The 16,837-nt window shown below is 49.0% G+C and overlaps 1 protein-coding gene, 1 non-coding gene and 1 pseudogene across 2 annotated transcripts in view; all 3 read right to left on the reverse strand.

The window, feature by feature from the left end:
* Nucleotides 1-16,299, reverse strand: part of ABCA4 (ATP binding cassette subfamily A member 4) — a 120,307-nt gene extending 104,008 nt beyond the window's left edge. The window contains exons 1-4 of the mRNA XM_016209832.2: nucleotides 16,234-16,299; nucleotides 9,082-9,175; nucleotides 7,600-7,741; nucleotides 4,665-4,804 (exon numbers count right to left, since the gene is read on the reverse strand). Of these exons, the coding sequence (XP_016065318.2) occupies nucleotides 4,665-4,804; nucleotides 7,600-7,741; nucleotides 9,082-9,175; nucleotides 16,234-16,299 (442 nt within the window). The remainder of the gene's footprint in view (nucleotides 1-4,664; nucleotides 4,805-7,599; nucleotides 7,742-9,081; nucleotides 9,176-16,233) is intronic.
* On the reverse strand, nucleotides 6,812-6,918 carry LOC148092483 (U6 spliceosomal RNA). Its single transcript, XR_015715125.1, has one exon. It is a non-coding gene; the product is annotated as a U6 spliceosomal RNA (small nuclear RNA).
* On the reverse strand, nucleotides 9,992-11,548 carry LOC148092484 (rRNA N(6)-adenosine-methyltransferase METTL5 pseudogene; annotated as a pseudogene).
* Nucleotides 16,300-16,837: the final 538 nt, after the last annotated feature.

The raw sequence follows: 16,837 nt of genomic DNA on the forward strand, positions 1-16,837 counted from the left end.
CAGGACAAATCCCCTCCCCTCACAAAACAAAGAACTATCTGGTCCAAAGTGCCAGTAGTGCTAAGGTTGAGAATTGCCAGTCTAGGATTGGAGGAGTCGCAGGCTCTGTCCACACTGCAGTTGTTTCATGGGGTAGAGGATCCTTCTTGGCGTTTCTGAAATCTCAGTTAAGGCCCTAAGCTCAAAGTATTGACATGAACTAAGAGAGATGGGGCTGTTTGGGGCAAGAAAAGTTCCAAGTGGAAAGGGGGAGTGGCCTGTTACCTGGGCTTGCAGTTTCATGTCCTGATCTTCCCGGTCACATTCTTTCTAGCTCCACTCAAAACCTGCTAGCAGCAGAAATTTCTTTATGGGGAGGCACAGAGGACTCTTAACAGTTTAGGTAACCTTGGGGCAAGTGATTGAATCTCTCTGTACCTGTACTTTCCACATCTAGTTCTTGGGATTGTTGCGAGGGTGACAATGAGAGACAAGGAATACAAAGTGCTTATCTCTCAGGCCTGAAAATAGTGAGCAGTCAATTGATGCTTAATCTGATTGCATTCATATTATCCTAACCCCTTCCAGGAGAGTCACACCCAGGGTGCCCACCTCCTCCGCCTGCTTCCAGGGCCAACACTCAGCCTCAAGCTGTCCACTGTTACAGTGCATGAGGTGCTGACCAGAGCAGAAGGTTAGGGGCCCAGATATTTACGAAATCATTTCAGCATCAAGGGAAAGCATTTGGGTTGCATGAAAATGCCTGTCTCTCCATCTCAACTCCTTGGGAGCTTGGCTGACTGCTTATCGCTTAGTTCTTTAACTGGATTTAATCATCAAATGCTCCTTCCAGAGACCTTCTCCTAAAATTCTTCCCTCACCAAGAGGCCTAGCGACCTGAGTACATGACAGCCATCCCTTCCGTTTTCAGGTTATGACCCCTTGTACAGTGCCCTGTCATGATGAGGTTGCTGCTCACTTCTTCTTGAAAGGAGATGGGTCAACCACAGGCCTGGCCCTGCAGCTAAGGCAGGGAGACCTGTCCTGAGGCTCCTCCTCACAGTCGCTTCTCTCCAGGATGGGTGCCCTTTAGAGATGTGCCACTGGGCGGGCCAGCATCACTACCCTCTGCATAAGAAAAGCCCAAAGGCTTTAGGGGAACCTGACCAGGAGGGAGTGTGAGGGAGGAGGAGGGTTCTGAGAGGGGCTGTTGTATTTGATTCTTGCCTTCCCTTTTTTTTGATAAGCCCTGTCATCTTCCAGGCTCAGCTCCTGCTCCCTCTCCTCCTGCTGGGGCAACAGCTCAGTTGTTCTCCCAGTCATTTCTTTATGTACAGTGTTACATTACACACCCCCACCCACGCGCACACGTGCACACACACACGCACTTGCACACACTCCCCTCCTGAAGCAGGGGGCTATGGATTCTACTTTCATTAAAACCCCTCATTGGACCTAGTCATGCTGGGCACACAGAGGTATGCCCTTGAAGTCACCTCTCTCGGACTCCCAGCTTTAGACCAGACGTGGAATCAGAGTCTCGGTGAATGGAATGGCATGGGCACCCTGTAAGTACCTGTTGCCTTGACCTGAAAGTCACGACCCCAGTTTCACTGTTTATCTCTTTGTTACTCTTTAACTCACCCACCTGACCTTACATACTGACACCGTGCTGGGGAGAGGGAGACAGGGAGGGATTTTGCCCTGGTGTCCCACAGGTCCCACCCAGCTGACGAGGCTGCTGTGGCCCTCGGAGAAGGGGCAGAGCATTCTGGTCCCACACACTTGGGGAGGGGTGGGGGCCGCCCTGTGGGGAGAGCGTGGGGCCCAAAATGTAAGAGGTGGCTGATACCAGACAGAGGTTTCACTGCACTCACAAGGGAGAAATGTGAGCTGGGGGCCTGAGGAAAGAAAAATAAATTTAGTTTAAAATGTGGTTCTTCTTGTTCCCTTCCCTGGGAAGATCAGCAGTGGGGGAGGGGCAGCTGAGGCCCGGGGAGCTAAGGGGGGCTAAGGGGGGAGGGAAGCCAGGGGAACGTGGGGCTCAGGAAGGTGTTTAAAGATGATTGAGAGACCGCAGAGCTTCCTTGGGGGGGAGAGGGGAGGGGGCTTCCCGTCTGTCTTGCACCACCAGTCCTCCCCTGTTGAGAATGCTGCACTACAGGTTTGCTGGAAAGGAAAATGCCACCTGGTCAACCAACAGCATACTTTCCCAGGCGACTGGGGAACTGACAGCCGCCACCTCTCTTTCAAAGACAACCCTCCGCAGCAGTGCTGATGGTGTACCTCGGTCCCCAGCCTGGAATTCCTTCAGAGACAGTGTCCCAAACGTTACTTGGGGATGGTGCCCATCCCCTCTCATGGCCACTAAGGTCAAGTTTCTGCAGTCTTTGGAGAGTCTTGGCTGGCCTTCCCTGACCTGCTGTCCCCAGACCTCCGAAGCTGCTGGCATTTAGGGATCCCCCCCCCCCCGAAAGCCTGAGGCCTGTAGAAGGAACCACTGTGGCCCAGGGCAAAACTCGTCCTGCTTTGGGGTAGGAAGGAGTGATTCGGGTTCTCACACACACACTGTGAAGACCACAGAGAAACTGAGGTTTGAAATGACTTCCTTTACACTTCCCTCCCCAGCCAGACTCCAAGCGAGGATCAAACACAGGAATGAAATGTCGGATGAACAAGGTAGGCCATCACTGTGGGGGACACACAGCCATTTTCCCTTCTGCTCTTTAACCTTAGAAACAAGATGCCCTCTGGTTGGCGCCCCACCCTTTTCTCTTACTATTAAAATGCCGATTGTCTTTCAAGCTCCAGCTAAGTAAAGTCTTCTACGTGAAGCAGCAAACGATGTAGTGTTCGTAATTTGGTTTTACTATATAAGTTGTAGGTATACTATTTTTGAAACAATTCGAATGTAATGAAGTCATCTTAAAGTCCCATCTGAACAGACTCCTGTCCTGCCCTTTGTTGCTCCTATGGGGAGTGAAGGGAGAAGGTGGCCGATGGGAGGACCATCAGACTCTCCTTAGAAGACTTGCCCCTCCTGACTCCCCTGAGCTCTTGAAGCTCCACCTGCCCACCAGGCAGACCCTGTTCCCTCAGTCCATCCAGGTCTGCTGTGGAGGCGGCCGGGCACTCGGTCTGACACATTGCCAATCCCAGGCCTAGCACAGGCGCTGGCCTAACATCGGCTGGATGTTGAATGAACACAGTGAGGCTCCCGGCTGATCTGCACCATTCTCCCCACTTTCTGGTTTGGAACCTTGAGTAGGGGCTGTTCACCCAGACTGCCAGTCCCCTCGGTAGACCTCTTCTTGATCCCTGTCATCCTCTAGGTCATCCTGAGAGTCCTCACCCCCCATCCCCATCCTAGGAGCAGACATCTCCCGGATCCAAACTGCTTCCTTCACAGGCTCTGAGCCCCACTCCCTGAACAGCCTTCCCCACACCAGCAGCCTATTCTCCACCCCTGGACCTCGTGTGTGACCTCTGGGTTTGTGGCAGGCCTTGCTCCTTCCCAGCCACTCATCAGCCCGCCCCCTTCCCGGGGATGGTTCCAGCTGGTACCCAGGCCATTGGCATGTCCAGTCCCTCTGACCATCTGTAGCAGAGCCTCCTGTGGACATGACAACTACACAACATCCACTTGTGCTTTAAGAAGAAGAGACGTCAGAGTGTTTACCGGGATTGGGTTTGTTCTTTCTTGCTTTCCCTGGGAGAAGAGACACAGGAGAGGGAGCTCCCCCACCCTTTCTCCTCACTGTTCCTAACTCCAAGGGGCTCTCCTACCCACCAGCCTCAGTGAGCATGAGACCCACCCAGCCTGGCCTCTCATTTCCTTGCCTCTGCTCCACTTCAACCAGCATGGCCACACCGGGGGGCTTGTTCTCACGTGTCCTGCCTGCCTTTGAAATCCTGAATTCACGTACTCCATTTTTTTACCACAACAGTCAACCCTGCTCATTTTCTCACCCCTTAAATAGGGTCATGAACCCCCTTGAGATCTCTAGTTCCTTGCCACCCTCTCTCCTCCACCATTTCCCCCTGGCCCATTTCAGCACTTCTAGCTTCTGGTCCATCCTGGACCCAACACATGTCGTTCAACCACCACCCTCAACCCCTGCCTCCTGGACTTTCTATGGCCCCCCTACAAGCGCCTGGCTCTGTTTCCCCCAACTCTGCACCTTCTCTGCCTCAGGGCCTGGGATGATGAATGTCGTTGGAAGAAATCAAACTATCGTACATATTTATGTCATGGTAAACATATTCTCTCTGACCTCGCTGAGTCCTTAATGCTACTTGGCATTGTTCATACACATTCCTGGATAGCTCGATATCTACAACTCTATGAGAGCTGCCCCATGCCTTTACCTCTGAAAATCCCTCTTCCCCTGCTTCCAGCACCTAACCTAGCCTCATAATTCCCAGAACACAAGCTCTCCTGACACGTTCCTTTCTGTCTCTGGACTTAACCTGAGGTAAGACCCTGCTCGCCCTCCTTCCCGACTTCCTCCTTCTAGGCTGGCGGGAAGAGGAGCCTCTCACCATCTCCACACTCCATTCCTTTCTGCCTCTTCTAGCATCTTTTCTCACCAAATCTCTCCACTCTTTCCTGCATCTTTAGTCTCTCTGATGTCTGAGGCAGGTGAGAGGCAAGTGATGGCTGAGAACACTGAAGCCCACCTTACCTGCAATTCTCTCAGGGTGAGTCCGGAGGGTGTCCATGAGTTGGGATAAGGTGCGGAGTTCTGTCCAAACCTGGCCAAGATGCTGGCTCTCTGGTGCATCCATGAGGAGTTCTTGAAAATCACGATACACCCTTGCCAAGCTGGAAGAAAGACAGTGCCTCATCAATAAAGACATAGATGCCATTTTCATAATAACAATGATACTACCTTGTGCAGTTTTTAAAGATACCATCTGCTTGACCTTGCTACTACATTATATATCTTTGCAATAGTCCCAAGGTAAAAGGAGAATAATATTTTTATTTCCTTGTACATATATGATAGCAGACAGAGGCAGTGAGCAACTTGTTCAATATTCCAACTTTGGCAGGCCTAGGTCACCTCCCAACCTCATTCTCTAGGTGTCTTCTAAGTGTCTTCTGTCCAGAGAAGCCTTAAATGGGATATTAGCAGATATTATTGGAGGTTCTTCCTGGCTATTGCCCACTTCACTGAAACCTGCCCTGCCAACCATTTATAGGGGGATGTTTTGACAGCCATCCTTAATCCACAAGTTCCTCCCTGCACATGCACACACACACCTCTGCCAAGGTTGATGGGCCAAGGAGAATGAAGCCAGGCCAACCGGATTTGTTCCCAGGAATTTAAATGATACTCAAGGATGCTCTTCTGATTGCCCAAGCCAAGGTGCTGTGACCTGAACAACCAGCACCAGCCTGGACATTGGGAAGCAGGGCACACTGGTCCACAAAGAGGCAAGTAAAGTGGGTGCCCAGAGAGAGAGCAGCCCCAGACGGCAGAGAGCAGCTCCTGACGGCTCTCCAGTTCTTCTCCCACCCCTCCTGACACCTGCGTGCAGCACCCTGGCCTTGTGAGAAGGTCTAGTGTCCAAACCATATATTTCCCTTTGGGGCTTAAACTTGTTTAAAGGGGTTTCTGTGCCTTGCATGCAAAAGGCCCTTGAATAAGCCAATATTTCACCTATAATGTATGTGTGAAACATGAAACCTAGATTCCCTGGTTCAAATGCTGAGTACAAACTAGAGTCTGAAGCCTCCCTTCACCAACTTTCACCCTTCAATCTATAGATACTTTCAGTGCTAGTCCCACCAAAGCCTCATTTAACCTCATTGAGATGTCTCCAAGGCTCCCCAGATCCCACTGTGCGATCCATGGGATCTCTCTAGATAGGCAGGCATTTTTTCTCAAGCACTTCAAAGAGACTCAAGCTCAAAGTGTAGGTTGTGAATTAAAGCCTCCCGGTAGTGTTTGCAGCTATGGAGCCCAGCTAATTATCACCTCCTGACTGTCCTAGGAAGACAGCTGTCCCTCTCCTACCTTTTCATAATCCAGGGGACAGCAAGTAGATATATATTGTAGGCTCGTGGGCCATAATTCTGTCACAGTTACTCAACTCTGCTATTATAGGACAAAAGCAGCCATAGTTCCTCCCCAGTAGGGAAGGCTATCTCTAAGCATAAGGCTGGCATACTAAATGTTCTTTTTTTTCCAGTCGAAATGTAGTTTTGTCCTGGAGGAATTATATCCAGAGGCAAAACTGGAGTAACCAGATACTTCAGTTTTCATCTGACTTGGTGTTTACACCATTGGGTTGAAGCCTGCTCTACCACAAGCCCTGGTTGGTGACTCTGCTTCAGCCCAAGGTCAGCCCAGTGGGTGAAGGACAACCCTATTCTCATCTCTGAGCCTGTCTGTAGGCCATGCTCACATCATGTCCTCCCACTTCTTAACGGGAACTCAAAGGTAGACTCTCTTCCTATGGGATTGGACTTGAAATTCAAGCCCAGACCAGAAGTCATTAACCTGGAATCCACGAGTCCCCTGACATCGGTGTAATGTTGTGTGTGTGTGTATGCGCGCGCGTGTGTGCGCTCATCTTTCTTGGAAGAGGGGCCATCAGTTTTCATCAGTTTCTTGGAATGGTCTTCAGTCCCACAGGTTAGAACTGCTCCCTCCAGCATGTCCTCAAGTTTTGCCACCCATGGGAACTGATGGCATCTACAAAAGACGATTTGGAATTTGTCCCTTTCTTCCAGGAAGCAGACTTCATCTTGTAAACCTTATTTAATTCACCCTCAAAATATTCCCTGACGTTTTTCTTAGCATTTAGGTGTCCAAGAAGGCTTTTTTAAATGGAACGCTTCACAAATTTGCGTGTCATTCTTGGGCAAAGGCCATGCTGATCTTCTCTGTATCATTCCAGTTTTACTATATGTGCTGCCAAAGCGAGCACTGTTCAAGAAGGCTTTTTATAAAACGTTTTTTCTTTTTCTTTTGTTTTTAAATATATTTTTTGATTGATTTTAGAGAGAGAAAGGGTGACGGAGAGAGAGAGAGAGATGTCAATATGAGAAAGTTACATCGATCGGTTGCCTCTCTTACATGTCGAACATGCAACCCAGGTATGTGCCCTGACTGGGAATCCATCTGGCAACCTTTCGGTGCATGGGAGGACCCTCAACCAACCGAGCCACACCAGCCAGGGCTCCAAGAAAGCTTTTGAAGGATCAGAGATCTGTCAGGGCTGACCAGGGTGGAGTGATATAAGGTAACAGGAGGAAAACCTGAGTTTTTCTCATTCGGTGACTCCACCCAAGAAGATGGATGACCTGGAGGCAGTCAGTGGACACATCTCAGCAAGGTGATGCCATCAGACTTCAGGTCAAGTCTTGGAAATATAAGGACCAAGAAATCATGTCATGTGGTCTTAGCTCCAAGCTTTCTCCTAAGTGCCCTGACAGCTAATAGAATGCTCCAGAGAGGAAATGTGTCCTGCTTCTATGAGCTTAAGGGTTCAGCAAGCCACAGAAACATCCATTCAGCATTACATGCCCTGGTACACATGCGCTCCAGGATAGGAGAGGAAAAGGGGTGTAGGATTCCCTCCTCCTTAGGTGGGAATCTCAGCACTTACATGGAGTTGTTATAGTTGGACACAATTCCAGGAGATTCTCCAGGAGTGGGATTTTTAAAACAAGGATTGTTCACATTGCAGAAAATTCCCTGGAGCCACGGCAAAATTCCTGCTGAGGGCATCGCCTTGTTGGGAAAATGGCCTTTAATAGAGGAAGTGAAGACAAGGAGTTAATCTTCCGGACCCAGAAGGATGAAGGCCTCTGGAGCTGGGGCCTCTGAGGAAGGAGCCTGGCCCCTCTGGTACTTTCCTTCATTCATCAGCATTTAAGAAGCAGGAGCATCCTATATGCCAGGCCGTGAGCTGAATGCCGGGGACAGGGTCTCTTCTCTCAAGTGCCCAGTGTAGTGGGGGACAGACAGATGTTCTAAGGGAGACACAGATGGAAGTGCAGAGGGAGACCAGAGGGGAGCACATCAGTTTATGATGGGAGGGAAGAAGGGATATTGGCTCAAGAGGCCTCCACAAGATGCTGATCCTTGAGGAGAAGAGGTTCACCAGTCCCCCCCCCCCTTTTTTTTTTTATTCTCACCTTGAGGACATGTTTTTATTGATTTTATTTATTTATTTATTTATTTTAGAGAGTGAGGAAAGGGGAGGGAGAGAGGAAGGGAGAGAGAGAGAAAAAGAGAGAGAGAAACATGGATTGGTTGCCTCCCCCATGTGCCCTGACAGGGAATCAAACCCGTGACCTGTCGGTGTTCAAGAAGACACTCCAACCAACTGAGCCACATGGGCCAGGGCTCACCTATTCCTTCTTATAAGCACCTGACCCTAAGCAGGCAAGAAGGTTGCAGATTACAGGCTCCTTCTGGTAGGGGTGGGGTAGAAAAGCAAGAGTTTGATGGACAGGCAGCTGATTCAGAACTTGAGGCTTAGCTTAGAACCCAGGTACAGGAGGGTGAAGAGCGAAGACAGGAGGTAGGGAATCCAGCAGCCTTGCGTAACTCTTGAGGTCTCACATCAGCTGCCTAGAGGAGGAGATATTATCCTGTCCAGAAACCAGATGAGGTTTTCCCAGAGGGACATAGTATCAAGGAGACACTCATAGGCCCACCCTAGATCTCAGGACACCCTAGGGTCCAAGAAATAACATTTTATTAAGCATGATTGTCACAGCATCCTTTCCTTATTTTTCTCTAGCACTATGTATAACCTATCCCTAAACTGGTCTCCAAAATGTTTAAAAGAGCTCATCTATGCTCTGCTCCCTTTAAACACTAGTAGGAGTTTAGGTTTAGGAAAAAATAACAAAAACAAAAACAAAAATAATCACAGTTTATCAGTAACCACATACAAGTATTTGCATAGAATGTGTAAGAATAAAAGATTACTTTGGGTAACACTAATCAATGTGTTTTCTGCCTTGCAGGCATGAAATGATAATAAACAGATATGATCCTGGCACCCCAACCCCCAAGACCTTTCTAAACAAAAGGATGGGACCTCTGGGTCTACCAAGCCTACCTCTGTTATGCTTACATTCATGTTTGCTGTAGAGTGGGTTGACATTCCTTAACCAGATCAAGACCAGAAATAAAGACAAAGGCCACAGGAGTTCCACGGCAAAGCGAATCTGGGTAACAAAACAGAAAGAGAAAGACCAGTGACGCGAAGGGATTATAGGAAACACACCCAGAACAGACACACTCCGTCTCAGCACCTGTCTATGCAATAGGACTTGGTTGTGAGGTATTTCCTAAAGGGCTTCCTTTTTTTATCCTCTCTCCCACATTACCTCTGCTATGATATGTTAGACCAGCCACACTTGGTGTCCATCTGGGCTCCACTTTGCCTCTACTTTAGAAAACTGCATTAGCTCAGGACTTTCATCCAGGACCATCAAGATATGTGCTCCAGTGCTTTCTGGATGTTCTGTGCACATGAATGCAGGCTCTGATTCTGTAAGGCCCTACCGGCTCTCCCATGTAATGATGCTGCTGCAGGTAGTAAAGATCTCATTCTAAACTCGCTTTCTGAGGGTAAGGAAACAGAGGCCCAGGGAGGTTGCTGGTGCAGAGTCCCCTCAACAGTGACAGCATCGGGACCAAAATCCAGCCTCCTGCCTCCAGAGCCAGTGCCCTGCTCCTCCCACTGCCCTGCCTTCTAACACACTCGAGCCTTTGATACGTGATCACTGATGAATGAATCATGTGCAAATGGTTCTGTGAAATACTGTGATCCATAGCAAAGTCAACAGAAATCTGGGTTTTCCTTCAACAATTTCTCCTTCCTTAAGAGACAAAGCAGGGCATACTGCTGTGGATTTTCACAATACTGGAAGACATTTGCTGATACCAACATACGGTTAAAAATTCATATTTATTTATTTTTAAACAACTTTTTAATTCATTTTACTTAGGGTTTCAGCTGCTTTTGTCTTTGGAGGCTTTTAAAAAGAAAACCAAATTAGGTGCACTTCAATGTCCACTGATTTCTTTTTATGAAATTTGTATGATGTTGGCAGGCCATATCTCAGCTCTGCAGTGACGTTTGTCTACCTTGATTTTCCATTTTGCAGCTTTCTTTTGAATATGTTCTCTAGTTGAGGATTTGTGTAAAGAATATACTGCTATTCTTGCCACTTCCAAAGCAGTCTTCAGAAATGCCATATCTCTTCCTTCATTATTTTTGGACCCAAAGGGAGGGTTCATAATTACTGTATCAAATGAAGTGGACATTCTGTCAGATAATGAACATGCATCACATTGAACCTTGTCAACATTCGTTAACTCGAACTTTTCCACATTCCTAATAAATACTTCCAATGCATCTTCATCTTTGTCAAATCCAACACACAATCTGCAATGTGTGGCCTGGTGGGACACTGTTCTAGAAGTAGCTGGGGCTTTTCAAATCCATCCACTTATTGCAGTCAACTCTCTAGTCATTTAAGCCTTAATTTCTTCAGTTTTAAGAAAAGTGTGGGTTCTCAGGGTTTAACGGCATTGGATCCACCTGCCTCCAGGGTATCCTGTTCTGATCTCGGGATTCTCAGAGATCAATGGTGGCTCCAGCCTGGACTTCACACACCGCATGGGGCATTTCAAAAGCAAAAGTTTATATTTAAATTTAGGTTCAATTTAGAGTTTGAGGACTCTTGACTCCAAAGGAAGAACCAGCTGGTTGTTGCAGCCCACCATCTGAGCCACTGCTAATGAGGGTGGAGGTCAGAGGCGTGGGATTATGGGGAGATAGGAGAAAGGGGGGATGTGAGCTGGTAGAATAGCTCTTCTACCTAATCCCCATTCCAGAGACGTTAGGAAGGAAACTCATAAGATTTAAAGAACTTAAGCAGGTGGCTAAGAATAGAGACTTAAGTGTATATAGATCAGGTAGGGGCTATTCACATGGTCTTTAACCATTTGTTGTTCCTTCCAGAGAAATGTACTTAAACTCTCAGCAAAACAGTGGGCACCATACCAGGTGCTCAGTAAGTGTTTGTTCCTTTGTTGCTAGTAACGTCTGCTGGCAACCAAGTTATTACAGATCATAACATAAATCGACGAAGGAAAAAGGAAAAGGCATTGAAGAAAAAAAAAGCAAAAACTGTTTAGGGCAGGTGGGGATTCTGCAGCTGTAACTTATCACAAAATGCGCTACTCAGAATGTGTCTAGGGAGTGTGCGTTAGAGGAAACAAGCACAGATACTGCGGGAAGAAAAAAGAGTAATAGACTTCCCTTCGGGTGCTCATTTTTCAGGGTTCCCCCTACACATTCTCCCACGAGACGGCAAAACACCAGCACTGAACAATTCCCATGCAGCGTTAAAGAGACTGACCCCAAGCACACTTGATGGCCCTTGGAATGTGCTGTCCTTTCCGGGTATGCAAATCAAGGGGGGGGGGGCTGAGCCTCTCCCCCGTGACCCCCCCTCATTGACTACCTGCTCTTCCCAGACCAGCACAGCTGTTCCCACGGCCGCCCACGCTCCGGTCTTATCATTCATGGTACGCGAGGGTCACGACTCCTTAATGTACGTGGACCCCTCACGGGCTGTAAGCTTCCCGAGGGCAGGGACCCCATCCAACCTCATCACTACTGCGAGTCTAGCACCCAACAAGGGGCAGGACTCATAGTAAGTGCCCAGTAAGTATGGAATGACTGAACCTCTGTCAAGACTGGTCTAGGAGGCTCCTCTGGGACATCTGGAGATGACACAGAGGCTCAGGTCACCAACAGCTTTCAGATTTAACAAGCTGCCCTGGCTTCACACCTTCCATCTAGGTCCTCCCTGTCACTGAGTAACACTCAGGTTGGGGAGCAAGTCTGGCAAGATAGCGATGTGAGTAATAGGTGCAGACAATGAAACCGGAAGCTGTGCCCGGTGTCTTTACCAAGGATGAGATAACCGGTCCAGATCCTACACATTTGCCTCCTCCTTAAGGCAACTGCCTGCAACCGTGGCTTTCTATCAAGTAAGTCAGCCTGTTTCCATGAGCAAGTCTTTCTGGGAGTAGTCCAGTGTGTTAGACATTGATGCTGGCTTGGGAATGGTTAAGAATCACTTTTGTGCTTTCTTAATCTCTGAGTCTCAGTTTTATTGTCTGTGGAATGGGACTGTTTTGTCCTATAGTTTACACTGAGGGTTAAGAGTGTGTCAAAACTGAGCTTTATACCTGTCTCTATTCCCTATTAGCTGTATGACATTAGGTGACCAATTCAACTTTAACATGGGGCCAGGACCCTCTTCCCAGAGCAGTTGTGAGGGTGAAGTGAATTCACCTTGTGAAAGACCAAAAGCAGAATCGGGCCCCAGGTAAATAACATTTAACAAACATGAGCCATTTACTATTGACTCTTCTCACAAGGACCACCAGGACACTGTAGGTGACAGCACATTGTAAAGGCCTCAAGAGCCAGGAGATACAATTATAATTATCTGCAAGCTCCTAGGCCTTCACTCACATTCATGTTTCCTTCCTTTCTAGGTCAGAACAGCTCTTCTGCCAGTTTGTCAGTGGGGCTTCCTGAGAAACTAACCACCACCTGTCCCCTGCTCTATATGTTAGGGGGCTTGGACCAGGGGAGGGATCAGCCAGCCTGGCTTACCTCCCCCACAGAAAAAATTCCCAAACCCAAGCTCATGCATCTCATCCCTCTGCAATGTTAGTCACACACTCTTACCTACTCCCTCCACTCTCTCGCTCCCTCACTCCTGGACTCTCTCACTCATTCCTGTGTTTTTGAAGTACCTGGGTTTTGCAAGCCACTGAGATTTAAAGTCCTCCCATCTCAGGGGCCAGATCAGAATTTTCCACTCCTCCTTCATTCTGCGCCTGGCCCTAGGACAAGTGTGGCTTTGCAGGTGTTCCTCTTCGCCTCATCTCTGCGTTAGGGCTGCTGTTCTCTGCCTGTAATCCCTGCCCCTCACATGATCCCCTTGGTTGACCCTGGTCTGCAGCTCTCATGTGGCTGCGTGCTGGAATCATGTGGGGAGTTTAGGCCGTGCCCCAGATCAATTACACCAGCACCTCTGATTGTGGGACATCAGTTTGATTTTCTGTTTTGTTTTAATCTTCACAGCGGATATTTTTCCCCCATTGCTTTTGAGAGTGGGAGAGAGAGAGAGAAACGTCAACGTGAGAGAGACACATCTACTGGTTGCCTCCCGCACATCCAGGACCAGGGCTGGGGATCGAGCCTGCAACCGAGGCACTTGCCCTAGGCCGAAATTGAACCCGGGACCCTTCAGTCCCAGGGGCCTATGCTTTACCCACTGAGCCAAAGCGGCTAGGGCTTGTTTTGTTTTTTAAAACTTCTCAGGTAATTCCCATGTGCAGCTGGGGCAGAGAACCACTGGCACAGGTAGTGGTCGCTAATCTGAAAAATATTCGTTGAGAGGCCTGTGTTATTGTTCTAACTCCGTGGGCGTTTGTTTTGGAGGGACTGCATTTCACACTTCACTCCCTGCAAAAAGACCACTAGCAATTCTTTTCCTGCCTGGCAGGTCCTCACAACAACCTCTTCTCCCTCCCCCAGAATCGCGCTCAGCACCGGAGCCCAGAGCGGCATCCTTGATGCTCCACTGTGCAGGGCATACCCTAGGGAGAAATTCCACAGCGTAATTAAAAACATGTTTTCAGAGCAGCTCTGGCTACCCCCACCCTTTCCCTTTAAACATGTCTGTAGCTTTAATTAAGTCCAGCCAAACTCAGAAGGGGCTGGTGGAAATTTTTTTTCCCTTCCAAACTGGTATTTCCTTGTTCTCTGTCTTTTCTGCTTCCCCTCCCCCTCTCTTTACCACTCAACCTACTTGGGGGAAGAGGGGTCCCAGGGAAGGGCAGAGTTGTGCTTGTTGTTTTAAATCTTGGCCACTTAGATTTTTTCCCCTCCTAGTCTGTTTTCAATTTAAAAGTGGGTAGCCAAGGCTTGCAATGAGCTGTGATTCTCCCCCCTGCACCCAGAACCCAGACAGGACTCATAGCCTGGATGAATGTGGCCCAGGACTTGGGTGTCCTTGGAGCTGGCTGCCCAGCCACCCGGGACCTGCCAGGCTCTCTTCACCTAAAGCTCCACCTGGGACCAAAGGTCATGGCTGTACCCAGCGCCCAGGTCTGGTGTCCTGGAAATGATAAGCCCTCTACTTTCAGGAGCCATCTGGCCTCTCCCAAAAATCCTACCCTGACATGGAAGCTGGACTGGGGGATGCCACCAAGAGGCCCCTTAGGCTGTGAGCTCTCAGGGGCAAGAGACAAACCTAATGATTTTTGTAAAACCTCCCTGCCAGTGCCCAGCCCATTGCAAATGTGGGTGGCTGTGCATTTGTCCCGGGCAGTGTGGAGATCTCTTGTCCCTGAACATACACTTCCTAGGGATGGATTCTTTGAGAAGTCTTCTCTCACCTGCTCCCACCCCAGTTTCTCCTCTGAGCTGCCAGAGCTCATCCTCAGCTCCCACCCTGGGCTCCCTTCTACTCCACTGTTGCTCACATTACTTGGCTTAGTAATTGTGCCTGGCTCCAAATTCCATGAGAGCAGGGGCTGTGTCTACCTCACCTGGCCATGTAGGGCATGTAGGGTAATGATACAGCCCAGTTTGCCAGGCCCAGTTAACTTACATTTGTTGTTCTGGTGCGATTGTTAGTAGGTGAATAGTGCCCCCTGCCACATTCCTAACTGCCTTGGTTTGGGTAAAGAATGAGATGGCTGCCCTATCTTTGTGGTCTCCATGGCCAGCCTATTAGATAGGGCTTGATACATGAGGACATTGTGGGGTGATGACCATGTCTGCCTGTCCTGCAGTCCCAGGCCCAGCTCCACCAGTCAGTCATTAACCTTCTCAGAAGCCTCAATGACCTCAGTGACCCCTGGGGATAATAGTGGTGTCTCCCTCATGGACTCGATGTGAGGATTAAATGAGGTGACCCTAAAGCGCCAAGCACTTAGTAACACTTGATACATGTTAACAGAAGAAGAAAAAAAAAAGGGAGGGAGGAACATCTGAAGATTTTTATCTTATGCCCGTAGGGACTGGGAGAGGAGGAATGGGGAAATTTGGTATCTGTTTTTGCTCTTGCTCATAATAGTGAACACCCAAACCATGGAAGTTTGAGAAATTAAAAACCTAGGAGTTGAGTTATGGGCTGAACTTTCTTTTTTTTTTTTTTTTTTAGAGTCACCATTTTCTGGAGGCAGAAGCTTCTAGAAAAACCAAAAGCCTAGAGAAGAAGCCACAGACCCTCCCTCAGGAGTGCCCTGAGGGCTGTGGAGGATGCCTCCACCTTTACCCAGACATCTATAAATTCTTGCAATGTGTTAGCAGTGGGGAAGTGGGTTGGAGGCACATCAGACAAGAGATTTCAATTTCTAGGCCATCAGGATGGTATCAAAGGAATGTCAGCCCAGACTAGGTGCATGTTGGGAGATTCTTCCAGCCAAGGTCCTCAGCTTGGGGGCCTCATCTCACCTGAGAAGGGCTGTCAATGTGCTCCTCCGAGAGGAGGGAGAAGATAGAGTCCCTGAAGAGGGGACAACCACCAACACAGGGAAAGGGAACGGTGACTGCGAAGGGCTCTGAGCCAAACCCTGTCTTTGAAAATAGGGGCAATCTCTGTATCAGCAACATGCTTGCCACGGGCATGGAATCATTGCACACTATGGAAGAAACAAATATGTTTGGTTTAACTGTCACTTGATTGTGAGCTGTATCCCAATTTCAGAAATGTGAAAAACCAGTGTGCCTCGTAGAATGAGTGACATACAGTATTTCTGGGCTGGGAAGCTCTGGAGAGCCTTGTTTTCTGTTGAGTCTGTTCTTCAAGACCTGGGCTCTTCCCACTGCACAGCACGGATGCTCAAGGGTGTGTGGACGGGACTGGCGCGTTTACAAACCAGGGACAGGGGGCGGGATGCGTGGGCAACGGATCCATAGGCAGGGAGGGCAAAAGACTCGAATGTGACCATGCCGGGCTGTAGGTGAAAAATGTCCATCTCAGAACAGGGAAGCATGTGTGCCTGTGAAGGACACTTATCAGAGCGGCTCACAGAGCAGCCCGACGCTGACCGCTGCTTCGGTGCTGAGTGGCAACCAGCCCATCAGTGGCTCATCCTCCCTGCGCCCAGCCCACCCCACACTTTCCACCTGTTCATTGGCTCCACATGTCACTCTGAGACCACAGATTGCACCTGTTACCTTTTGCCTTTTCCTCAGGGTCCAGTTCTTCCAGAGCAGAAGCTGGATCTGCCTCAAGAAGCCCATGCTGGTGACCACAGAAGAGCAGATCACGCAGAGCCCTCCGTCTATGGCCAAGGCTCCTGGGAAGCAATGGACATCAATGCCCCAGAGCACCTCCAGTTCAGGCTGCTGTGTCCTTCTCAGGCTGATTAAAGGCTGGTCCCCCCCCCTCCCCAAAGTATAATCCCTTTAAATTACACATAAGCCCTTTGTTGAGGAAAGCAGGCTGGGGCTCTGCTGGCTCCTTTTTAGGAAAGGAGGGAGAAACCTAAAGACACCAGTGACTGAGAGCTAAGCCAGCTGAGGTGGGGGCATTTTGTGGGAAACCAAGACCCTTAGGCTCCCACCTCCATCAAAGGGGTGCTGGGAATCTCTGACCTTAAAATATGGGATAAGGTCTCTTTGCATTAATATAAGGTGAGCTTTGGCCCCCACAAGTCCTGCCTTGAGCCAGCACCCAGGGTTCAATGGCCCCTGTGAGCCCCATCAACCCACTTGCCAGATCTGAGGCGATCTTTCTCCTTTTTAGCCATTTATCTTGCTCTGCAGTGGCTTTAGGCCA

The sequence above is a fragment of the Miniopterus natalensis genome, chromosome 9 (genome assembly GCF_054644295.1).
Source record: "Miniopterus natalensis isolate mMinNat1 chromosome 9, mMinNat1.hap1, whole genome shotgun sequence".
NCBI classification, from domain to species: Eukaryota; Metazoa; Chordata; class Mammalia; order Chiroptera; family Miniopteridae; genus Miniopterus; species Miniopterus natalensis.